Below are 26,655 nucleotides of genomic sequence, written 5' to 3' on the forward strand. Positions count from 1 at the left end.
CAGGACGAAGGAGATGTCTTCCTTTTTTAAACAAAGGGGCTTCCCTTCTTCCACCCATCAACTCTGCTCTCAAACGCATCTCTCCTATTTCCCGCACATCTGCCCTCACCCCATCCGCCCGCTACCCCACTCAGGATAGGGTTCCCCTTGTCCTCACCTACCACCCCACCAGCCTCCAGGTCCAACGTATAATTCTCTGTAACTTCCGCCACCTCCAACGGGATCCCACTACCAAGCACATCTTTCCCTCCCCCCTTTCTGCTTTCCGCAGGGATTGCTCCCTATGTGACTCCCTTGTCCATTCGTTCCCCCCCCCCCATCCCTTCCCACCGATCTCCCTCCTGGCACTTATCCTTGTAAGCAGAACAAGTGCTACACCTGCCCTTACACTTCCTCGCTCACCACCATTCAGGGCCCCAGACAGTCCTTCCAGGTGAGGCAACACCTCACCTGTGAGTCGGCTGGTGTGGTATACTGCGTCCGGTGCTCCCGGTGTGGCCTTTTATATATTGGTGAGACTCGACTGGGAGACCGTTTCACTGAACACCTGTGCTCGATCCGCCAGAGAAAGCAGGATCTCCCAGTGGCCACACACCTTTTAATTCCACATCCCATTCCCACTCTGATATGTCTATCCATGGCCTCCTCTACTGTCAAAGTGAATCCAAACTCAGGTTGGAGGAACAACACCTTATATACCGGCTGGGTAGCCTCCAACCCGATGGCATGAACATTGACTTCTCTAACTTCCGTTAATGCCCCTCCTTCCCTTCTTACCCCATCCCTGTCATATTTAGTTGTTTGCCTGTTCTCCATCTCCCTCTGGTGCTTCCCCCCCCCCCCACTTCTTTCTCCTGAGGCCTCCTGTCCCATGATCCTTTCCCTTCTCCAGTTCTGTATCACTTTTGCCAATCACCTTTCTAGCTCTTGGCTTCATCCCACCCCCTTCGGTCTTCTCCTATAATTTCACATTTCCCCCTCCCCCCACTACTTTCAAATCTCTTACTATCTTTCCTTTCAGTTAGTCCTGATGAGGGGTCTCGGCCCAAAACATCGACAAAGCTTCTCCTTATAGATGCTGCCTGACCTGCTGTGTTCCAGCAGCATTTTGTGTGTGTTGTTTGAATTTCCAGCATCTTTCCTCGTGTTTGCTCTGTACTCTCTCTGTTTTGTTGACATCTTTCCTATAATTCGGTGACCAGAACTGTACACCATACTCCAAATTTGGCCTTACCAATGCCTTGTACAATTTTAACATTACATCCCAACTCCTATACTCAATGCTGTGATTTATAAAGGCCAGCATACCAAAAGCTTTCTTCACCACCCTATCAATTTGAGATTCCACCTTTGGGGAACTATGCACCATTATTCCTAGATCACTCTGTTCTACTGCATTCTTCAATGCCCTACCATTTACCATGTATGTCCTATTTTGATTATTCCTACCAAAATGTAGCACTTCACACTTATCAGCATTAAACTCCATCTGTCATCTTTCAGCCCACTCTTCTAACTGGTGTAAATTATTCATATTGGAGCTGCATGCAGAGTCACCACTTATTGGCACCATCTTCACCTCTCTTGTTAACTATTGTTCCTTCACCTTAGAATTGTTTCCTTGCCTCAGTGGGACAAACCTATCCACAATCCATGCAAGTGCTGTCAAAACAAAAACTGCTCCATATTTCTGTTCCCAATATACACTCCCAAGTTCTTGCACTCCCCCAATTAAATAAATACTTTCTCATACCATCCACTCCTATCCCTGCCCAAGGCTATGCTGAAGGTCAGAGAGTGTGATTGCTGACTCTGAGATGCTCAACCACTGAGAGATCCGTCATTTGACCACATTCATTGCCTCATGCTAAATCCAATATGGCCTCTTCTCTAGTCAGACTACACACAGAGTATTTCAGGAATCCTTCCTGGACACTGCTAACAAATTCCACCCCTAAGTATAGGCAATAACTCTAGCCACAACTATTATCAATATCGGTCACCCATAAGTTTGCATCCTTGGCCCCCTGCTCTAAATCCATCTACAAGTTTGCAGATGATAGCACAGTAGTGGGCCAAATTTCAAGTAATAATGAGTTGGAGTACTAAAAGGAGATAAAGAGTTTAGTGACATGGTGCCATGATTTTAAAAAAATGCTTCTATTTGTATCAATGGCTCTTGGGTTGATACAGTGAAAGCTTCAAGTTCCTAGAACTGAACATCAGTTATAACCATTTCCAGCCATGCATAGAAAGCTCACCATAGAATTTCACATGTTCTCTTTGACACTTACCAATTTTTATAGATACACCATAGAAGGCATCCAATCCTAATGCATCAAGGCTGAGTATGGCAGGTGTGCTGCCCATGACCGCAAGAAATGGCAGACACTTATTGACATGACAGCACATCATGGAAACCAGCCTTGCTCCCGTAGACACTGTTGCTGCCTTGGTAAAGCAGCCAGCATCATTAAAGATCCCATTCACTTCAGAAATTCTCTCTTCTCCACCTTCCCATCAGGCAGAAGATACACAATCCTGAAAGCATATACCATCAGGCTCAAGGACAACTTCTAACCCACTGTTTTAAGAATATTGAATGGTCTCCTAGTACGATAAGACAGACTCTGGTCTCTGATCTACCTTGTTATGGCATTACACTTCACCTATACCTTATTCTCTAATGAGAACGAAATTCCCGGATGGTAGGTTGCCTCCCAGGTCATCAGGGTCAGGGACATCTTGGATCAAGTCCATAGCCTTCTTAAGTGAGAGTGTAAGCATCCAGAGCTCGTGATCCATGTTGAATTGAACTGACTTTATTACTTACATTCTTCATATACATGAGGAATAATAATATGTTATGTTGCTGTCTAAATGTGCTATGTGCAATTTATAGTAATTTAAAATAAATAGTATATACAACAGGATAGTCAGTATAACATAGAAATACAGTTGTGTCAACATGAAATAAGCAGTCTGATGACCTGGCGGAAGAAGCTGTCCCTGAGCCTGTTGGTCCTGGCTTTTATGCTGCGGTACCGTTTCCCCGAATGGTAACAGCTGGAACAGTTTGTGTTTGGGGTGACTCCGGTCCCCAATGATCTTTCCAGCCATTTTTACACACCTGTCTTTGTAAATGTCCTGAATAGTGGGAAGTTCACATCTACTGATGCTCTGGGCTGTCCACTCCACTCTCTGCAGAATCCTGTGATTGAGGGAAGTACAGTTCCCATTCAAGGCAGTGATGTAGCCAGTCAGGATGCTCTCAATCGTGCCCCAGTAGAAAGATCTTAGGATTTGAAGGCCCATACTGAACTTCTTCAACCATCTGAGGTGAAAAATATGCTGTTGTGCCTTTTTCACCTCAGAGCCAGTATGTACAGAGCATGTGAGATCCTTAGTAATGTTTATGCCAGAGAACTTAAAGTTGTACACCCTCTCAACCACAGATCCATTGATGACAATTGGAGCTAGTCTGTCTCCATTCTTCCTGTAGTCCACAACCAGCTCCTTTGTTCTTGCAACATCGAGGGAGAGGTTTATTTCATTACAGCACTGTGTCAGGGTGATGACTCCTTCTCTGTAGGCTGCCTCATTATTATTTAAGATTAGGCCAATCAGTGTAGTGTCATTAGCAGATTGGAGCTGTGGGTGTCGACACAATCATGGGTATACAGAGAGTAAAGGAGAGGGCTTAGTACACAGCCCTGAGATGCACCTGTGTTGAGGGTCAGTGGGGCAGAGGTGAGATAACCCGCTCTTACCACCTGCCGCAATCTGTCAGGAAGTCCAGGATCCAGCTACTCAAGGCAGGGTGAAGGCTGAGGTCTCTGAGCTTTTTGTCGAGCCTGAAGGAAATTATGGTGTTAAATGCTGAACTAAATCCAAGAACAGCACTCTCACATAAGCATCCTTTTTCTTCAGTCTAAACCTGCCAGAGCAGCAATGGAAACCTTCCCTCTAGGATATTAGAACAACCCCCCCCCCCCAAGTTCAGGTGCAAACAGTCCTGTCAGTGCAGATCCCACATTCCCTGGAAGAGAGCCTAAAGATACAAAACTCTGAAGCCTTCTCTCCAGTACGTACCAGCTCCTTAGCCATGTTTAAAATGTATGATCTTTCTATTTCTGGCCTCAGTGACATGTGGCATGGGTAGCAATCCTGAGATCTCAACCTGGATATCATATCTTTAACTAATTCCCTGAATTGACTTTTGGATGTGTAAGATTAGTGTGTAGAGCTGTGGCTATTGCATCGTCTGCCAATTGGTTGTGTCAATAGGCAAATTGTAGGGGGTCCATTATGGGTGGTAGCATGCTACAGATGTAGTCCTTGACCAGCCTTGTTATTAAGGTGAGTGCAACTGGACACCAGTCGTTTGGACATGTTACTTTGGTCTTTTTAGATGCCGGAACAATGGTGGATGTTTTGAAGCAGGAGGGCACTCTACACTGAGAGAGGGAAAGATTAAAATTTTCTGTAAACACACCTGCCTGTTGTGCCAAGCACACTCTGACAATGACATGGGTAGGAAGGTTGAGGAAGTCCTGCAGTTCAGGGAATTAGTTAAAGATAGGATATCCAGGGTTGTGATCTCAGGATTGCTACCCATGCCACTTGCTAGTGAGGCCAGAAATAGAAAGATCATACATTTTAAACATGGCTAAGGAGCTGGTACATACTGGAGAGAAGGCTTCAGATTTTTGTATCTTTAGGCTCTCTTCCAGGGAATGTGGGATCTGCACAGACAGGACTGTTTGCACCTGAATTTAGTGGGGGGGCGGGGGGTGTTGTTCTAATATCCTAGAGGGAAGGTTTCCATTGCTGCACTGGCAGGTTTAAACTAGAATGCAGGGAAAGGGAGTGCCAGAGTAGATAGTGCAGTGGTTGTGGGGAAAAATGTAGTTAAACCCACATACAAAGACACAAATCAAAAGTCTTTCCCCACATGTTTGGAATAATATTCTGGGTTGTGTCTGTTTCAATACAAGGTGTATTGTAGATAAGGTGGATAAGTTTAGAGCATAGATCAATCAGCATGTGAAATTATAACTTTATAGCCATTAGTGAGACTTACTTGCAAGAGGGGCAGGACTGCCTGCTTAGTGTTCTGGTTTCTGATAGAGTGGGAGGTTTAAAGGGGTTAAAGTGGCATTTCTAGTCAGCGCATATATCACAACAATGCTCAGACAAGATAGACTTGGAGAGTTAGTGTATTAAGGCTATATGGGTAGAACTAAGGATTACGAAAGGGAAAGTTACATAAATGGGATTATATTATAGGCCACCCAATAGTCAGTAAGATTTAAAGGAGCAAATTTTTAAAGAGGTTGCAGTGAGCTGCAAGAAACATAAGGTTATGATAGTATGTGATTTTAACTTTTCACATATTGACCAGGACTCCCATACTGCAAAAGGGCTTGTGAAATGTGTTCAGGAAAGTTTCCTTAATATAAAGAGGTACCAACTAGAGAGAGTGTGATATTGGATCCCTTGTTAGGGAACAGTTCTGGGCAGATGGTAGAAGTGTAGAGAAAACTTTCAATCTAGTGATGATATGAAGATAGTTGTGGAGAAGATTAGAGCTGGTTCTTCAGTTGAGATTCTAAAATGAAGAAAGGCCATATCATAAGAACATAAGAAATAGGAGCAGAAGTGGGCCATCTGGCCCATCAAGCCTGTTCCACCATTCAATAAGATCATGGCTGATATGATTATGGACTCATCTCCACCTACCTGCCTTTTCCCCATAACCCTTAATTCCCCTACTATGCAAAAATCTATACAAACTTGTCTTATATATTTTTACAGAGGTAGTCTCCACTGCTTCATTGGACAGAGAATTCCATAGATACACCACTCTTTGGGAAAAGCAGTTCCTCCTCATCTTCACCCTAAATTTACTTCCCCAAATCTTGAGGCTATGTCCCCTAGTTCTGGTCCCACCTGCCAGTGGGAACAACTTTCCTCTCTCTATCTTATCTATCTCTTTCATAATTTTATATGTCTCTATAAGATCTCCTCTCATCCTTCTGAATTCCAGCAAGTACAATCCCAGGTGACTCAATCTCTCCTCATAATCTAACCCCCTCATCTCTAGAATCAACCTGGTGAACCTCCTCTGCACCACCTCCAAAGCCAATGTATCCTTCCTAAAGTATGGAGACCAGAACAGCATGGAGTACTCCAGATGTGGCTTCACCAGTACCCTATATATTTGCAACATAACCTCCCTGCTTTTAAATTCAATCCATCTAGAAATTAAGGCGAACATTCCATTTGCCTTCTTGATACCCTGCTGCACCTGCAAACCAAGCTTTTGCGATTCATGCACAAGAACTCCCAAGTCCTTCTGCACAGCAGCATGCTGCAATATTTAACAATTTAAATAATAATCTGATCTTCAATTTTTCTTCCAAAGTGGATGACCTTGCATTTACCAACATTGAACTCCTTCTGCCAGACCCTTGCCCACTCACTTAACCTATCTATATCTCTCCGCAGACTCTCTGTATCTTCTGTACAATTTGCTTTTCCACTCAATTTAGTGTCATCAGTAAACTTAGATACACTATACTCAGTCCCCTCTTCCGGATCATTAATGTATATTGAGAACAGTTGCAGGCCCAGCACCAAGCCCTGTGGCACACCGCTCACCACTGATTGCCAACCAGAGTAACACCCATGTATCTCAACTCTCTGCTTTCTATTAGTGAACCAATCCTGTATCTCTGCTAATACTATGCATCCCAACTCTATGTATCCTTATAGATAAATCTTTTACGCGGCACCTTATCAAACACCCTCTGGAAATCCAAGTAAATAACGTTCATCTCTTCCTCTCTATCTTCTGCGCTCATTATATCCTCAAAGAACTCCAGTAAATTTGTAAAACAGGACCTGCCTTTGCTGAATCCATGCTGAGTCTGCCTAATGGATCCATTTTTTCCAGATGCCTCACTATTTTTTAATGATAGCTTCAAGCATTTTCCCAATTACAGATGTTAAACTAACTGACCTATAGTTACCTGCCTTTTGCCTACATCCTTTTTTTTTTAACAGTGGTGTGACATTTGAGTTCTTTCAATCTGCCAGGACCTGCCCAGACTCCAGAGAATTTTGGTAAATTATCACCAAACCCTCAACTATAACCTCTGCCATTTCTTTCAGTACCCTGGAATGCATTCCATCTGGATCAGGGGACTGGCTTATCTTCAGGCCCATGAGTTTGCTCAACACTACCTCTTTAGTGATAGCTATTGTATCGAGGTCCTCACCTCCCATCATATTCATATCATCTTTCTTTGACATATTAGACACGTCCTCCATCATGAAAACCAATGCAAAATAGTCATTCAAAGCTTCGGCCATTTCCTTATTACCCAATATCAATTCCCCTTTCTCGTCCTCCAAGGGACCTACATTCACTTTGGCCACCCTTTTCTGCTTTATATAATTAAAGAAACTTTAACTATCAGTTTTTATATTTTTTGCTAGTTTATTTTCAGAATCTAATAGTAACAGAATGGATCTGGCATGTGTGAATTGGGACAGGTTAATTTTTGGCAAAGGTATGCTTGTTAAGTGGGAGAGTTTCATAAGTGAAATGTTGCGAGTACAGAGTTTGTATGTTCCTGTCAGAATAAAAGGCAAAGTTAACAGTTTTATGGTACCTTTAGTTTTCAAGAGATGGTGAGGCCCTAATTAAGAAGATAAAGGAGGTGCCTAGCAGATACAGCCAGCAAGGAACAACTGAGGTATTAGAGCAGCATAATAAATGCAAAAAAAAAATAATAAGGAAATCAAAAAGCTTAAAAGAAGGCATAGGATTGCTCTGGCAGACCAGATGAAGGAGTATCCCAAAGGGTTCTATGGATATATTAAAAGGATATCAAGAGGCAAAACTGGTCCTCTGGAAGATCAGAGTGGTTATTTATGCATGGATCTGAAAGAGATTGGGGAGATCTTAAATTGATTTGTTTACATTTGTATTTACTGGAGGGATAAACACAGAGTCTATATACAGTAAGTGAAACTAAACAGCAGTGAGTTCATGAAATGCAAACAGATTACAGAGATGGAGGTGCTTGCTGTGTTGAAGTAAATTATGTATTCCAAACATGTGTATTTGAAAAATGAAGAAATACTCAAATGTCAAAATAGTACCACCGTGGCTGACAAGGGAAGTCAAAGCTAATGTAAAAATAAAAGAGAGCGCATACAACAAAGCAAAAATTAGTGGAAAGATAGAGGATTGTGAAGTTTTTAAAAACCTACAGAGAGCAACTAAAAAGAATCATTAGAAGGGAAAAGATGAAATATGAAAGCAAACTAGCAAATAACATCAAAGTGGATAGTAAAAGCTTTTTCAAGTATGTAAAAAATTAAAGAGAGATGAGAGTGGACATAGGACAGCTAGAAAATGAGGCAGGAGAAATAATAATGGTGTTATGGTCCGGTCCGGAGCCCGCATTCTGGTTCTTGATCCGGTCCGCAGACTCCAGACTCCAGGTCTTGTAGCCGTCCTTCCTTTCACCCTTGAGCCCAAGTAGACACACCTGTGGATCATCGTGGCTTATTTGGACTCAAGGAGGCGCAACTGATGCCCATCGGCTAGCGGTGTATATAGGGGGCTCTGGGATGGAGGTGTGGCCCATCCCATCCATCCAGTTCCTCTGGCTTGGAGTTCCCCTTGTTAAAGATGGGTTCTTCAAGTGAGTCTGGCAGTCACCCTGGACCTAGTTCCCTTCCTATCCCTTGCCTCTGTCAGGCAAGCCTGGCTGGACTGCTGTTGCCCAGCAGGGGACTCTGCCCCTTTCCATCCCTTGCTGCTGATGGGTTGTGCCCTGCAACCTACCCAGGTGCCCCGTGACCTACTCAGGCCCCCGTGTTCCTGCCTGGGAGGTCTAGGCCCTGCTTAGGAGTTATGCGGCCTGCCCAGTGAATTCCTAGACCCTGCCTGAACTTCAGGATCCTGCCTTGCCTGAACTCTGGGATCCTCCTTGCTTGCACTCTAAGACTCTCCTGGAACCCCAGAATCACCTTGAATGTCATGTCCCTCACACACACCACGGTCACCACATCTTGTCTATCATTTAGTTGTTCCCATCCTGCCCCTAGTACTTCAGTGCCTCTGTTCTGTGCTTGGGTCCAATCTCCTGTCCCCTTATGACAAATGGGGAGACAAGGAGATAGCTAATGAACTAAATGAGTATTTTGCATTAGTTTTCACTGTGGAAGACACTAGCAGTGTGCCAGATGTTGAAGTGTGTAAAGGAAGACAAGTGTGTGCAGTTACTATTACAAGAGAGAAGTAGCTCAAAAAGCTAAAAGACCTACGAGTACATAAATCACCTGGACCAGATGAACTGTACCCAACGGTTCTGAAAAAGGTAGCGTTAGAGATTGTGGTGGCAGTTGAAATAATCTTTCAAAAATCATTATATTCTGGCATGGTGCTAGAGGACTGTGTTATGATATACTTGTACATGCACTTGTGAGCAGATAATTAAAGTTGGTGCACATGCGCCGTTTTTAATCTGAAATATCTGTCTCGAAACATTGTGGCAGCGGTAGTGCTCGGAAAATTGCTTTTTTCAACCGCGCCGCCCGATTTTTTTTCAACTTGAAGTTGGCAGCATAATAATAGTGCGACTCTGAAACATCCGAGGGTGAGTGTAAGAGTAGAAAAATGTCAACCAAGACGAGCAACCAGCCACAAATAGAGACGGGTGCAGTAGCAATGTCTGGAGGTGAGACAGCAGAATCTCAGTGGCACCCAGCACCCGCGGGCGACCCCATGCTGGGGAACAATGGTCGGGGTAGAAGTCCTCCCCCAGTCAGCGGCATTCACCCGCCACTGGCCGTCACGGTCAACCGCGAACTGATAGATGAATGGAAGACATGATGGCAGATGTGGACTAACTACAACGTCGTAGCACAACTGCACAAACAAGTTCCAGCATACCAGACGGCATTATTTTTGCATACAATTGGACCATCAGGGCTTGAGGTCTATAGCAGTTTTGTGTTCGCAGATGAGGCTCAAAGACTAGACCTCACAAAGATTTCAGCTGCATTTGACAGATATGCTATCGGTGAGAACAATGAGACAGACGAACAGTACCTCTTCAACAAACGGCAATAAGAACAAGGTGAGACCTTCGAATCGTTTCTTGCCAGCCTCAGATCTCTTGAAAAGACGTAATTTTTGCTCGTGTATGTCAGACAGTCTGCTAAGAGACAAGATCGTACTGGGCATTAACGACTCCCAAACTAGAAAACGTCTGTTACAAGAGAGAAAGATAATGCTCAATAACTGCATTGACATCTGTAAAAGCACGGAAATGGCTGAATCACACCTACAATCATTCAGTACAGCTGCAGATAGCAGGTCCGCTACTGTCCATGGGATTAAACCTCGCACTAACAAGAAAGGTTCAAAGCATCCTGGACAGATGGATAGTACTAGTGGTGGAGCCAGAGCAAAAGGCACCTTGAACAGCCACAGAAGCAAAGTGAACTCTTGCAAGTACTGTGGCACAGAACGTGCAAGAGACAAGCAACCATATGACCAGCATACGGACAAGTGTACAGGGTGTGTGGCATTCAAAATCACTTTGCAAAAGTATGCAAGCGGAAGCCCGTGCATGGGATGGAAGCACAAAGCAATGACCAAACCGACAGTGACAGCAGCACCGAGTTTATCGACAATGTCATACTGGTGGTCAACAGTTTGAAGACAAAGGATGATGCATTTGCACAGATCCTCATCAATGGAAAGACAATAGACTTCCAAGTCAACAGTGGGGTAAGCATTAACATTTTACCCCGCAAATATTTGGAGGGAGTAGATCACACACTAAGACAATGCACCAAAAAGCTGATGACAAAAAAGCTAATTGTCAGCACTGTTATGCAATTAAACACATTTTTTTCAGCCTGAAGAAAACAATAATCCTCCATCAGAAGTCCCCTCACGGTATTTACAACCTACCTTGGATCACCATTGATGACCACCCTCTCACCACCTGGGCAGCGTCATTTCCAACAATGCTAAGGACGTTGACAATTGACTTGTAAGTCAGTAGTGTCTTCGGGTGCCTCTAGAAATGTGTATGTAAGAACTGCTGATTGGTCTGTCCACAAAAATCAGGTGTACAGGACTACCATCATCACAACACTGCTATACGACTCTGAAGCCTGGGATTTGTCAAAGCAAATCTGGTTGCTCAAGCACTTCCTATAGCATTACCTCTGTCCCATCAAGGGTATCAGCTGGCAGGATCATGTCTCTAAAAATGAAAGCCAGGAGAAGGCTCAACTTACAAGTATTGAGGCCGCTTTGCTGATCAGGTGGTTCTGCTGGTCAAGCCACATTTCTTGCATGGACAACTCCAGGTTACTGAAAGCAATACTCCATGGAGAGCTCTCTCAGGCAAAGAGATTGTGGTGCCCTGTGCAAGAGGTACAAAGACCAACTTAAGCAGCGGCTCTCTCAGGCAAATATCAAGGTCAATGAGTGGCAATAGCTGGCTTGTGACAGAGACCGCTGGAGAACACTGATCCGCAGAGCAGCCAAGAATTCTGAGGAATCAAGAAGAGCGACTGCTAAAGAGAAGAAGCAATGCAGTAAGAATTCTACTACCTAAGCCCCCGCATACCAGCTGTTCCAGTGTCCCTACTGCTCCAGAGTCTGCAGATCCAGAACTGGCAGAATTGGTCTCTACAGTCACCAATGATTGTGCCGTTGTTACTGAGGACTCTTCTACCCTCCTGACCTTCACAAGTGAAGAACCAGCCATCATCTTTCAATAAAAGTTAATTTCTTGTCTTTCCCAATTCCTACATGGTACAAGTAGTTTGAAATTATGTTTGTATTCAATTTCAAGCAGTCTATCATAAACAAAAAAAAATTCTGAGTAAGAAACACTTGAAAAATTTGTCATCCAGTGTCAGAGCTTACAACAAATGTAAAGATCTAGAGCCATCAGTATTTTATGGATCATTCATTATGTAGAATTGAGATTCAACTATTTAACAAAAATTTGTATCTTAACATATTGCTCAGTTATTGTCAAATGATAGAGCAAAGTAATACTCTGTGATGTATCCTTAATCTGGGAGGTTAGAAAATCAATTTTGATAAATGTGATGACACTTAGCTGCAGTTTACACAGATTCTTCTGCAGAAGTTGCCAGATGGTAATTGGTATTGGAAATTGGCTAGTTTTCTGCTAGGCTCAGATCACTAACATCAAATTTACCCCTGTTTGATCAGCAAACTCAACTGTGCCTGGCAATTTACCTGGAAAATAGATAGCAGCTATCTGCTTAATTTGCCTCATTGAGGAGCATGGTTGATAGTGTGTTTGAACTTATGATTTTGCAGTGTTGATGAGCAAAATATTTGACTATGCCTTAAACTAAATTTATGTACTTACATGTTGCTGAAAAATTTAGGCATATTCTATATTTATTCTACATTCTACAAATTTCTATTCTGGATATTTATTAGAAACTACAAATTTCAAATATAGTCAACTAAACTTGATTGCTGGGTTTGAACAAATTTAATGTTTTAAGTCGTTTTGAATGCTTTTCTATTCATTAACTTTTTAACATGAACATAGTTTGTGTTGAACTATTCGAATCAAAGTTATTGCAAAGCCTTACAGTATTCTGCTATAATTGCTTATCTCAACAGAGAAATGTGCAGGATGAATTGGTGCAGGTCCAACCCAAATTTAAGGCAGACCTCCTGGAATCAATTGACATATTCCAGAAGGAAGTGCTCAAATATGGTCGACAGTATGAAAAGGTAAATATTTTTATATGGTATTAATTCTGCTGACTATATCAGAAAAGAAAAGTTCATTATCACTGTATTCTATCTATAGACACATTTATTCTTTTGGTTTCAATTCTCATGCTGCAATCCCTGATGGGGGGAAATGGGCTGAAGTCAAATATATATAATTCGTTTAAATTGACGTTAATCTGCTGCAGTTATGTTTCTGCTACCAAGTAATCAGCCCTGGAACATTATTTACTTATTTAAATCATGACTGTGAAATACGTTTGGGAGCCTGAATTGAGCAACTCGTGCATCATCATGATATACCTATACTGTATCGCATAATGTTTGTTGCTGTGCCGGTGGTCCAGAAACCTATATTATAGTTTCTATATTGCCATGCAGATAAATTGAAACAACCTGTGTAGCTAGCTCTGCATTGTTGTGGAGATTTGTTAAACCTTTGATGCATGGAGTAATTTCTGATCACAAAAGAAGTAGATTGAATTCAAGATTATAGATTCAAATGTCAGTTCTAGTATACGAGTGTAAAGGAGAACAAAATAAGTTACTTCATATCCAATGCAACATATGAAAATTACACTAAGATAAAGAACACAAGAATAAAAAACAATAAATATAAATAAGATATCTTATATACATTGATTATATGTACATGAGTTATGGTCTGGTGGCATAGTGGGTGGAGGTGTTGATCAGCTTTATTGATTGGAGACAGTAACTGATTTTTGAATCTGGTGGTCATGGTGTGGATTCTATGTAGCCTCCTCCCAAATGGGAGTGGGATAAATAGCCCTTGAGGAGGGTGGGTGTGATCCTTCATAATATTTCTAGCCTTTTTCTGGCATCTTTCTGTATATATGTCCTTGATGGTGGGTAGGCTGATACCAGTGATATGTTGGGCAGTACTTACTACACATTGTAAAGCCTTCCTTTCTCCCGTAGTGTAGTTTCTGTCCCATACAGTGATGCAGCATGTTACGATGCTCTCTACTGCACCTCTGTATAAATTTGTGAGAATTGGTGTGCATAGTCCAGCTCCTTTCAACCTCCTCAGAAAGTAGAGACATTAATAAGCATCCTTGATTGTGTGGGGTGAGTTCTGACACCATGAGAGATTATGCAAGATATGCACACCCAGGAATTTGAAACACCTTGTGGTTTCTAGTTACTCAGCTTGCAGCACAGAAACAGGCCCTTTGGCCCACCATGTCCATGCCATCCCTTGTACACATCTATGCTAATCCCATTTACCCATAAAGCTTGCAGCTTCAGATATCAAAAGGGAATTATAGACCAGTTAACCTAACATCAGTGTTTGGGAAAATGTTGGAGTCTATTAAGGATGAGGTTTCGGGGTACTTGGAAACTAATAACACAATAAGTCAAAGTCAGCATGGTTTCTGCAAAGGGAAATCTTGCTAAACAAATCTGTTGGAATTCTTTGAGGAAGTAACAAGCAGGGTAGACAAAGGAGAGGCAGTAGATGCTATTTGATTAGGTGCATCACATGAAGCTCCAAAACAAGATAAAATCCTATAGCATTACAGGAAAGATACTGGCATGGATAGCGGAATGGCTGACAGTGACTAGTGGTGTTCCCCAGGGGTCAGCATTGGGACAGCTACTTTTCACATTGTTTGTCAATGACTTAAGACAATGGAACTGATGGTTTTGTGTCAAAGTTTACAGATGATACAAAGATAGGTGGAGGGGTAGGTAGTGCTGAGGAAACAATGTGATTGCAGCAGGACTTAGATAACTTGGAAGAATGGGCAAAAGCGACAGATAGAATACAGTGTCTGGAAACGTGTGATAATGCATTTTGATAAAAGGAATAATAGTGCAGACTATGGGGAGATAATTCAAACATCAGACGTGTAATGGTACTTAGGAGACCCATGCAAGATTCCCAGAAAATTAATTTACAGGTTGCATCTGTGGTAAAGAATACCCAATGTAAAGAGGGGTATGAATGGTGTGAGTTCTCCTGAAGTCAATAACTAACTGTTTTGATGACATTCAGGAAGAGGTTATTTGTGAGGCAGCAGGCCTCAAGCTCTTCTACTTCCTCTCTATAGGCAGTCCCATCACTGTTGGTGATGAATTCCACCACTGTCACGCCATGAGCAAACTTGACATCTATAATGTTGATACCTACAATAAGCAGCACAAGACTGTGTGCTTAGCCCCCTGCTCTGCTTGCTTTGCTTCTATGACTTTCTGGCTAAGCACATCTCCAATGTCATGTTTAAGTTTGCTGACGACAGTACAGTCATAGGCTGAAGCAAAGGTGGTGACGAATCAGTATATGGGAAGGAAATTGAAAATCTGGCTGAGTGGTGCCACAACAACCTCTTACTCAATGTCAGCAAGACCAAGAAGTTGATTATTGACTTCAGGGGAAGGAAACCAGAGGTCCATGAGCCAGTCCTCAATGGGAGATCAAAGGTAGAGAAGATCAACAACATTAAATTCCTCAGTGTTATCATTTCAGCTGTCCTGTCCTGAGCCAAGCACGTAAGTATAATTACAAAGAAAGCACAGCAGTGTCTCTACTCCCTTAAAAGTTTGCAAAGTTTCAGCATGGCATCTAAAACTCTGACAAACTTCTATAGATGTGTGGTGGAAAGTATATTGACTGGCTGCATCACAAACTGGTATGGAAACACCGATGACTTTGAATGGAAAATCCTACAAAAGGTAGTGGATATGGACCAGTCCATCACAAGTAGAGCCCTCCCCACCATTGAGCACATCTATATGGATTGTTGTTGCAGGAAAGTAGCATCCATTATCAGGGGTCCCACCACACAGGTCATGCTTTCTTCTCTTGCTGCCATCAGCAAGAAGGTACAGGAGCCTCAGGACTCACACCACCACATTCAGAAACAGTTATTACCCCTCAACCAGTGACTCCTGAACCAGTGGGGATAACTTCACTCAACATCACTTGCCACGTCACTGAACTGTTCCCATAACCTATGAACTCATTTTCAAGGACTTTTCATCTCGTATTTATTGCTTGCTTGCTTGTTTATTTATCTCCCCCCCCTTTCTCTTTTTTTTTGTACTTGCACAGTTTGTCGTCTCTTTCACACTGATTATTGCCCTGTTGGTGTGGTCTTTCATTGATTCTATTATGGTTATTGAATTTATTGAATATGTCTGCAAGAAAATAAATATCAGGGTTGCATATGGTGACATATATGTACTTTGATAATAAATTTATATTGAACTTTGAATACTTAAGGAAGATTCTCAAAACTGACACTGCAGCTGGCACTGTCATGGGAGGGGATTACGCGGTGGATGGAGGAAAGAAATTCAAGTATGTTCTCAAAACTGCCTTAAAAATGCTGTATGCACAATGATTGAATTGCTATGAAGAAGGATTTAAAAATGACACTGAAACCCTTGAGTTCATAAATTAAGAACACACATGAGCTCTGTGTAAATGGCAGAAAAATTAAACCTTTTCACGAACTACTCAATTAACTCTGTTCCAAATATGGCAACATCTTCTGGTTGCTTATTTATCTTACCTTACAACCCACAGAATTAGAATGGAAGCAAGTAACCTCAGTTGTGAGAAACTGCCTAAGAAGAAGACAATTTCAGCAGGAATCTGATTGAGAATTCTTTGGAACTTCTGGCAGTATATACTTCAAATTGTTTGACCTTATCTATTGCATTCATGTTCTGGGTTCAAAATCACTAAAAATGAGGATGGTCATGAAGGCTCCACCTTCCATTGGTTAAATTAAGATTGTGGTTCAGACTTAGTTGTTTCATTGGTAGAAATGGTTTTGGGGACAGCATGGGGAATTAGGGGACAGGCTAAATTTAGAAACAGGGATGAAGGGAACCTAGGCTTACAGGCAAGAGCCAGTGGTCAGAGTCCAGATCAGAACACTTCATGGTTAAATGCTGGTGTGTCCAGTGGATGGAAGAAGGACTAAAACCAACAATTGCTGTAGTCAATGACCAAGGTCGGTAGACCCCATGGACAAGGCCTGATGATCCCCTCAGGTTGGTGAGTACCCCGGATCAAGAAGTCCCAGGATCTGAGGTCTTTGCAGGCAGGAGGTACGAGGGCTGGTGATCCCTCCAGGTTGGTGGGTCTCAGGGTCAAAGCCCATGTGGGTCCCGAAATGAAAATCTCACAATCCTGGGGTTGATACCCAGAGGCTGGTGAAGTCTAGAGGTCAAACTCAGAGGTTGAAGTCCAGGGATACCCAAATACAGAAGTAAAAATTTGAAGTTCAAATACCGACGTCAGCAAGTCTTGAGATCAAGACCTGAAAGTCAAGCCCCTGGGTCAAAATGTCTGAAGGTTGAAGATCTGAGAATCTGAGTCTGGGCCAGGGACTGGAGATTAGAGGTTCAATATCTGCAAGTATGAGAGTCTAGTGGACTAGCGGTAGGAGACTCAGAGGTGGCCTATTCTGGGGATCAAGGTCTGTCTGTGTATGTGAACGGATGGGTAGTTGAGAGGGTGAGAAAGGAGTTTGAATCGCTGTTGTTGTTTTGTTTTGGCATATGGTGAGCCTGCTATGATGGTGATGGAATGTCTGCTGACACTTGTGGGCTGCCTCCAGCACATCGTTGTATTATGTTAGTTGTTAATGCAAGTGCATTTTCGCTGTATATTTTAATGTACCTATGATGCATAAATAAATCTGAATATGAATCTAAATAGCTATCAATGCATTTTTAATGACAAGATATAGCCAAAGACAGAGTTTTGATTTTGAGACTGTTTATTGATTCTCCAGTTTAGGATTACATAGAACACACAGGTAAAACAGTACAACATGGGAACAGGCCCTTCAGCATACTTTCCCCCTCTCATCTTAAATATATATCCTCTGATATTAGTCTTTTCTACCTTAAGAAAAATATTTTAATTGGCCACTGTATAAGTGTCTCACAAAATTTTACAAAATTCTATCAGTTGTCCTTCAGCCTCTGCTGCTCCAGAGAACACAACCCTAAATAGTCCAACCTCTCCTTATAGTACATGTCCTGGTAAACTTAAGACAGCATCCTGGTAAACTTCTGCACACATTCAAACACCAACATATCCTTCCCATACTGGGTGAAAATTGAATGGAATACTCCACATGTGGCCTAGCCAGAGGTTTATAAAGTTGAAACATAACTTCCTGACTATTGCACTCAATTAATAAAGGTAAGATACACCTTTTTTACAAACCTATGGACATGTTGCCACTTTCAAGTAACTATAGATTTGAACCCCAAAACCTCTCTCCACATTGACACTGTTAATGATCCTGCCATTAATTGTGTACTTTCTCTTTACATTTGATCTCTTAAGGTGAAACACCTCATACTTGCCATTTATATATCACAAACAGATCCCTGTGAAATGCCACTAGTCATTGACCTCCAGCCCATCAACTACTATCTTTTATAGGTAAGCCAATTCAGTAAACAAAAGGACAAGTCACCATGGATTCCACACTTCTTAAACTTCTGGATAAGCCTATCATGAAGGATCTTGTGAAACACCTTACTAAAATCCGTGCAATATCCATTGCTCTACCGTCATCAATCACCTCAAACATTTCCTCTGAAAACTCAATCAAGTTAGTAGGACATGACCTGCCCTACACAAAGTTATGCTGAATACCCTAATTAGCCTATTTCCTTTCCAAATGCTTATTAGTCCTATTCCTAAGAATCCTTTCCATAAGCTTCCCTACCATTAACATGAGACTCCCTGGCCTATAAATTCCAAAATTATCCCTATTTCTGTCCTAGAGCAAAGCAAGGAAATTAGCATTTGCCAGTCCTTCGGGATCTTGCCTATGGCTAGAGAGCACATAAAGATTTTAGTTAATTCCCAGCAATCTCATCTCTTACTTCTCTATTAACGTAGGGTATATCCCATTTGGCTTTGGGGATATTCACATTAATGTTCTTCAACAGTCCAAATACAACCACTTTCATTATAAGATCATAAGACGATAAGGTATAGGAGCAGAATTAGGCCATTTGGACCATTGAGTATGCTCTGCCTTTTCCTTACGGCTAATCCAATTTTTCGCTCAGCTCCAATCTCCTGCCTTCTCCCCATATCCCTTCATGCCTATGTCAAAGAAGCCCATAGATTCGCTATTCTCTGGTTAAAGAAATTCCTCCTCAGCTCCATTCTAAAAGGATGTACCTCTATTCTGAGGCTGTGTCCTAGTCTTATACTCTCCCACCACAGCAAACATCCTCTCCACATCCACCCTATCAAGGTTTTTCTCCATTCGAAGATTTCAATGAGAACTCCCCTCATTCTTTTGAATTCTAGTGAATACAGGCCCAGAGCCATCAAATACTGTTCATGTGACAAGCCATTCAATCCTGGAATAATTTCCGTGAACCTCCTTTGAACCCTCCCTAGTTTCAGCATATCCTTTCTAAGATAAGGGGTCCAAAACTTCTCACAATGCTCCAAGTGAGGCCTCACCAGTGTTTTATAAAGTCTTAACATTACATCCTTGCTCTTGTATTCTAGTCCTCTTGAAATGAATGCTAACATTGCATTTACCTTCCTCACCAAAAACTCAACCTGCAAGTTAACCTTGAGAGAATCCTGCACAAGGACTCCCAAGACTATTTACACCTCAGTTATTTGTATTTTCTCTCCACTTATAAAATAGTCTGCCCTTTCATTTCTTCTACCAAAATACATGTCCATACACTTCCCAACACTATATTCCATCAGCCATTTCTTTGCTCATTCTCCTAATCTGTCTAAGTCTTTCTGTAGCCTCTCTACTTCCTCAAAACTACCTGCCCCTCCACCTATCTTCTTATCATCTGCAAACTTGGCAACAAAGCCATCAATGCTATCATCCAAATCATTGGCATATAATGTAAAAAGAATCCGTTCCAGCACAGATCCCTGTAGAACACCACTAGTCACCGGCAGCCAACCAGGAAAAGCTCCATTGATTCCCACTCTTTGCCTCCTGCCAATCAGCTGCTGATTTACCATGCTAGGCACTTACCAGTAATCCAATCGGCTCTTAGCTTGTTAAGCAGCCTTATGTGTGACACCTTGACAAAGGCCTTCTGAAAATCTAAGTACACAACATACACCAATTCTCCTTTGTCTGTCTTGTTTGTTATTTCTTCAAAGATTTCCAACAGATCTGTCAAGCAAGATTTTCCTTTGAGGAAACCATGCTGACTACAGCCTATTTTATCATGTGCCTCCAAGTACCCTGAGACCTCATCCTTAATAATCAACTCCAACATCTTTTCAACCTCTGAGGTCTGCCTCTTTCCCTTCTTGAAGAATTAATGACATTTGCAATTTTTTAGTCTTCTGGAACCATTCAAGAATTAAGTGATTCTTGAAAGATCATTACTAATGCCTCTGCAATCTCTTCAGCCACCTCTTTCAGAACCCTGAGACTTATCTACCTTCAGACCTTTGAGTTTCCCAAGAACCTTCTCTGTAGTTATGGTAACTTCATACACTTCATGACCCTTGACACCTGGAACTTCCATCATACTGCTAGTGTCTTCCACAGTGAATACTGATGCAAAATATTTATTCAGTTTGTCTGCCATTTCATTGTCCCTGACTACTACCTCTCCAGCATCATTTTCCAGTGGTCAAATATCTACTTCTGCCTCATGTATCTGAAGAAACGTTTGGTATCTTTAATATTATTGGCTAGCTTACTTTCATATTCCATCTTTACTTTCTTATTGACTTTTTTAGTTGCCTTCTGTTGGTTTTTAAAAGTTTCCCAATCCTCTAACTTTCCACTAATATTTGCTCTATTATATGCCCTCTCTTTGGCTTTTATGTTGGCTTTGAACTTTCTTGTTAGCCACTGTTATGTCATCCTGCCTTAGAATACTTCTTCCTCTTTAGCATGTATCTATCCTGTGTCTTCCAAATTGCTACAGCAATTCCAGCCATTGCTACTTTGCCATCTTCCCTGCCAATGTTCTTTTCCAGTCAATTCTGGCCAATCCCTCTCTCATACCTCTGTAATTCCCTTTACTCTACAGAAATACTGATACACCTGACTCTTCTCAAATTTTAGGGTGAATTTGATCATCTTATGATCACTTACTCCTAGGGGTTCTTTTACCTTAAGATCTCTTATCAATTCTAGTTCTTTGCACAACACCCAGTCCAGGATAACAGATCCCCTTGTGGGCTCAATCAGGAGCTGCTCTAAGCTATCTCATAGGCACTCTAGGAATTCTCCCTCCTGGAATCCAACATCAACCTGATTTTCCCAATCCAGCTGTGTATTGAAATCCCCTATGACTTATAACACTGCCCTTTTGGCATGCAGTTTCTACCTCCTTTTGTAATTTTGTAGACCATATCATTACTACAGTTTGGGGTTCTGTAAACAACTCCCATAAGATCTTTTTACCCTTGCAGTTCCTTAGCCCTATCCACCTCGATTCAAGAACTTACAACTCTCTGTCACCTCTTTCTAATGATTTGATTTAATTTTTTACCAATAGAGCAACACCACTCTCTCTGCCTTCCTGCCTGTCATTTCGATACAAAGTGTATCTTTATACATTAAGCTTCCAGCTATAATCTTCTTTCAGCCATATGATTCAGTGATGTCTACAACATCATACCTGCCAATCTTCAACTGTGCTGCAAGTTCATCTACCTTATTCCTTACACTGCACGATTCAAATAAAATAACACCTTCAGTCCTGTATTCACCCCTTTCGATTTTCTCTGACTTTTACATTGTAATTTATCCTATTAATTGCAATTTTTCCCTATAAGCAGCCTCACTTTACTATTCATTGCCTCTGTTTGTAAACCAGCTACCTCATATTGAGTATTCAAGGACATTTTCAACCTCTCATTGCTATGGTCAGAGGTTCCCACTTGCTTCAAAAAAGCAACAATGATACCATGCCTAAGAAGAATAGTATAAGATGCCTTAATGACTATCATCCAGTGGCACTCACATCTATGGTGATGAAATGTTTTGTGGGATTGGTCATAGCTAGAATCAGCTCCTGCCTCAGCAAGGACCTACTGCAGTTTGTCTATCACCATAATAGGTCTACTGTAGACACAATCTGAAAGGCTATTCACATGGCTTTGGGTCACCTGAACAATACAAACAGGATGCTGTTCATTGACTATAGCTCAGTGCTTAAGACCATCACTATATGCTACACACACACACACACACACACACACACACACACACACACACACACGTCACACAACTGCAGGACATGACTCGTCATGGAACTCCAGTTGGAGAAGTACCCCTCTAATTTCATATTCTGGAAAAGCCTGGTCAAATACCCTCCTAAAAAAAAGTCCATATTAACAACATCTGCTGCGCTGCTTCTTCTTTGTCACCTCTTCAAAAGGCTCTAGCAAATTTGTAAGACATGATCTGTCTACACAAAGCCATCCTGTCCATCCCTAATGAGCTCAAGTTGGACCTTCCCACTGGAATTTTCTTTATGCAGAGTCCCCATCCTTCATATGGGAACCTGGGGTAGAAAGGGTTGCATAGGGCAAATTTGCAAGCCGGTTTGCAAACTCCCCAGCTACCTGTCATTTTTGCAGATGGGAGAAGTCATTATATCATGTATATCTGGAGTTCAAGAGGTTTCAGCCTCTATTTGAATATCTGAAGGTACTGTACCTCAGGTTTTGGATGCACTTCAGCCTCACACTCCTGATCTTCACTCACCCGATATTGAGTTGGGTGAGTCAGTCCAAGGGTCTCCTGGTTTATTTGCTCCTGGGCCCTGTCAAGGTGGCTGTTCACACATCTTGGCAGCCAGCAGTCAAAATTTTAGTCTGAGCTGATTGCCCATCCCTTTTTAAAGGTTACTTCCATAACCTTGTGTTCCTGGAGAAGGAATATACTGTATCCAAGCTACAATAAGGACTTCCAGCATTGGTGGGCATCACAGGAGCTCAAAGGAGATAGCTAGAGAATTCTAGATAGATATGATTGTGTTATAATTTGAATCTGTAAATAGTGTAAGCAGTAGAGCATGTACTATTGTAGTTATGTGATGCTGTCATCAATGAATAAACTTCCTTTAGGAAAAAAATGCTCGTGCTTTTTTGTGTTGGCATGTGGCCAGCTGGTTAAGGTGTTCGTCTAGTGATCTGAAGGTCGCTAGGTTGAGCCTTGGCTGAGCCTAATGCGTGTGTGTCCTTGAGCAAGGCGCTTAACCACACATTGCTCTGTAACGACAACTGTACCAAACTGTTTGGGTCCTAATGCCCTTCCCTTGGACAACATCGGTGGCATGGAGAGGGGAGACTTGCAGCTTGGGCAACTGCCGGTCTTCGATAAAAAAACCTTGTCCAGGCTTGCGCCCTGGTAACTTTCCAAGGTGCAAATCCATGTTCTATCGAGACTAACCTGAAACCCCACACACTACATATCTTATCTCTCAGTTCTCTTCAGTAATGCTCACTGGACTACAGTATAATTTCCTAAATTATCCCTTTTGCCACATTTAACAAGCTAACAATATTGCTACTCTCTGGTCCTCTGGCATCTTGCCATCAGCTAGAGAGAATACAAAGGTAGATACATACAAGACTGAGATAGTGAAATCTGTAGCAACAAATGAGTTATTGGAGGAACCCAACCTCTGTTGAGGGAGATGACAATTCCTATCACCCCCTCCCTTTCCCTGTCCCCACCCCTGGGAAACACATTAGGAATACATTCAGGTACATTCATTGATAGGAAGGTTTAGGGGGATATGAGCTAAGTGAAACAAGCTCAGGGAGCTCAACCTGGCTGAGTTGAGCTGAAGAGCCTGTTCCTGTGCTGTTTTACTCTATAACTGAAAGCACTTCTTTGTTTATCTCTCTAAGTATGTATTGTAAGGTTACTCTTCAATAATGATTGTAAACCAACAATTGTATAATAGCTGCTTGTAATTCAATTGAAGATATTCTTTCTCTTTGTATGGTTTGTAGGAAGGGCCTATGGTTCCTGGTATCCTACCCGCAGAAGCGAGCACAAGGTTACAGATCTTTCAGGTAACAGTTATGAAAAGTATCACTATACCTGTTGGTACTTAAGGACCATAAAATCATAATGTATGTCTTCAAAGTTCTGTCATATATATATTACATCTTTGCTGTTTTGCTGTTTTTCCACATCAAAGAACAGGAGTCCTATCATTCAATAATGGGAGAATTTTACATGAACTTGGAAGTCCTTGCTTTTCCCATCTTGTTAATAACATTGCACTTCTGAGTGTATCCTGATATGCTTTTTTTTTGAGATTATGGATACATAGGTTTTGAATCACTTTGATTTTATATTGACTTATTTACTAAAATGTATTCTGAGTTTTATTAGGAAGTCTGCAGTTAACTAATTTTACAATATTTTAAATTCAAGCTATATATGTTCTTCAAAAGGATCATTGAACCTACATTATTTTACGTGACTTTGATTTCCCTTATGCAGAGGAGACCACAATGTGAATATGAAACTAAAAAAAGTATAAGTAAATCATTACTTCTGAATATTTGAAATCCATGATTGATGGAAAGGGAGTAAGCTTAAGGGCAGGATGTAAATAAAAGCACAGACAGATGGCTACAGATATACTGTATGTAGATTCCCTCCCACTTTATGATAGTGTCAATTATACCAATACCTATGAAGAGCAGGGTGTCTTGTCTCAATGACTGTCATTTTGTAACTCTTTCACCCACTGTAGTAAATTGCTTTCAGAGGATTGTTATGACGAATCAAATCCTGCCTCAATAAGGAGCTGGACCTGCATCATTTATCCTATCATCACAATAGGTATACAGCAGATGCTATCTGGCTGACTCCACTCTGTCCTGTACCATTTAGATAAACAGAACATGCCAGGTTGTTATTCAGTGACTGTAATTCAGTGTTCAACACCATCATCCCCTCAAAACATCATCAAGCACCAAGACCTGGGCCTCTATACTTATCTCTGCAATTGGGTCCTCAACTTGCTTATCGAGGAACACAATCATTGCAGGTTGGAAACATCATGTTGCCCTCACTGATCATCAAGGCAGATGCTCCTCTAGGCTGTGTGATTCTGTGTAGAACCCTGTGTACACTCTCTGCACCTATGACTGTGTAGCTATGCCAACCTCCAATGCTATCTACAAATTCATCGATTATACCATTGCTGTGGGCAGAATTGTGAATGGTGCCGAGTTAGGTCAGCTGGTGAGTAATGTCATAACAACCTTCAGTTCAGTGTCAGCAAGACCAAGAAACTAATTACAGTCTTTAGGAAGGGGAATTCAAATGATCATTCACCAGTCCTCTCTGAAGGATCTGCAGTGGAAAGAGTGACCAGCTTCAAATTCCTGGGAGTCAACATCTCGGAGGACCTATCTTGGGCCTAACACATGAATGCTTTCGTGAAAAATCCATGTCAATGTTTCGACTTTCATTGTAGCTCAAGGAGATTTGCCATATCACTGAAGACTCTGTCAGATATCTACGGATATATAGTGGAAAGCATTCTGGTTGCATAATGATCAGGTATGGAAATTCCAATAGGAATGCAAGAAGGTACAGAGAATGGTCGATTCAGTCAGTTCCATCATAAGTACAGTTCTCTCCACCATCGTCAAGTGAAGTCATAAAGTGGGATCCATCATCAGAGATCATTACCATCTCCTCATTTCCTGCCATCAGGCAGGAGGAACAAGAGCCTGAAGACCCTCCCTTGAGCTTTAAAAACAGCTTCTTCCCCACTGGCCATTACGTTATTGAACTGACCTCAAAACCTCAGCATACTTCAGACTATATATTTTTTCTTTCTCTCTCATCTTATATTAGTATTTGTTTATTTTGGAGATGTTTAAGTTGTGTATGATATTTGTTAATTTACCTAAGAACATAAGAAATAAGAGCAGGAGCAGACCATCTGGCTCGTCAAGCCCACTCTGCTGTTCCATAAGATCATGGCTGATCTGGCCTTAGATTCATCTTCACCTACCTGCCTTTTCCCTATAAGCCTTAATTCCCTTAATCAAGCTCTAGCACATCCACTTCCTTAATATCTACATGCTCAAGCTTTTCAGTCTGCTGTAAGTCATCCCTTCAATTGCCAAGATCCTTTTCCGTAGTGAATACTGAAGCAAAGTATTCATTAAGAACCTCTTCTATCTCCTCTGGTCCCATACACACATTTCCACTGTCACACTTGATTGGTCCTATTCTCTGATGTCTTATCCACTTGCTCTTCACATACTTGTAGAATGCCTTGGGATTTTTCTTAATCCTGTCCGCCAAAGCCCCTTCTGGCTCTTCTAATTTCATTCTTAAGCTCCTTCCTGCTTCCCTTATATTCCTCTAGATCTCTATCATTACCTAGTTTTTTGAACCTTTCATAAGCTCTTTTCTTCTTGACTGGATTTACAACAGCCTTTGTCCACCACAGTTCCTGTACCCTGCCATCCTTTCCTTGTCTCATTGGAACATACCTATGCAGAACTCCACACAAATATCCCCTAAACATTTGCCAAATTTCTTCTATAGGTTTCCCTGAGAACATCTGTTTCCAATTTATGCTTCTAAGTTCCTGCCTGATAGCCTCATATTTCCCCTTATTCCAATTAAACACTTTCCTAACTTGTCTGTTCCTATCCCTCTCCAATGCTATGGTAAAGGAGATAGAATTGTGACCACAATCTCCAAAATGCTCTCCCACTGAGAGATCTGACACCTGACCAGGTTCCTTTCCCAATACCCAGATCAAGTAGAGCCCCTCCTCTTGTAGGCTTATCTACATATTGTGTCAAGAAACCTTCC

General features: G+C 41.7%; 1 protein-coding gene across 1 annotated transcript in view; it reads left to right on the forward strand.

Moving 5' to 3' along the window:
• Window positions 1-26,655, forward strand: part of LOC132401348 (dynein axonemal heavy chain 8-like) — an 895,336-nt gene that overhangs the window by 388,583 nt on the left and 480,098 nt on the right. The window contains exons 31-32 of the mRNA XM_059983478.1: window positions 12,713-12,826; window positions 23,811-23,873. Coding sequence (XP_059839461.1) covers window positions 12,713-12,826; window positions 23,811-23,873 — 177 coding nt within the window. The remainder of the gene's footprint in view (window positions 1-12,712; window positions 12,827-23,810; window positions 23,874-26,655) is intronic.

This window comes from Hypanus sabinus, chromosome 10 (genome assembly GCF_030144855.1).
Source record: "Hypanus sabinus isolate sHypSab1 chromosome 10, sHypSab1.hap1, whole genome shotgun sequence".
In the NCBI taxonomy this organism is placed as follows: Eukaryota; Metazoa; Chordata; class Chondrichthyes; order Myliobatiformes; family Dasyatidae; genus Hypanus; species Hypanus sabinus.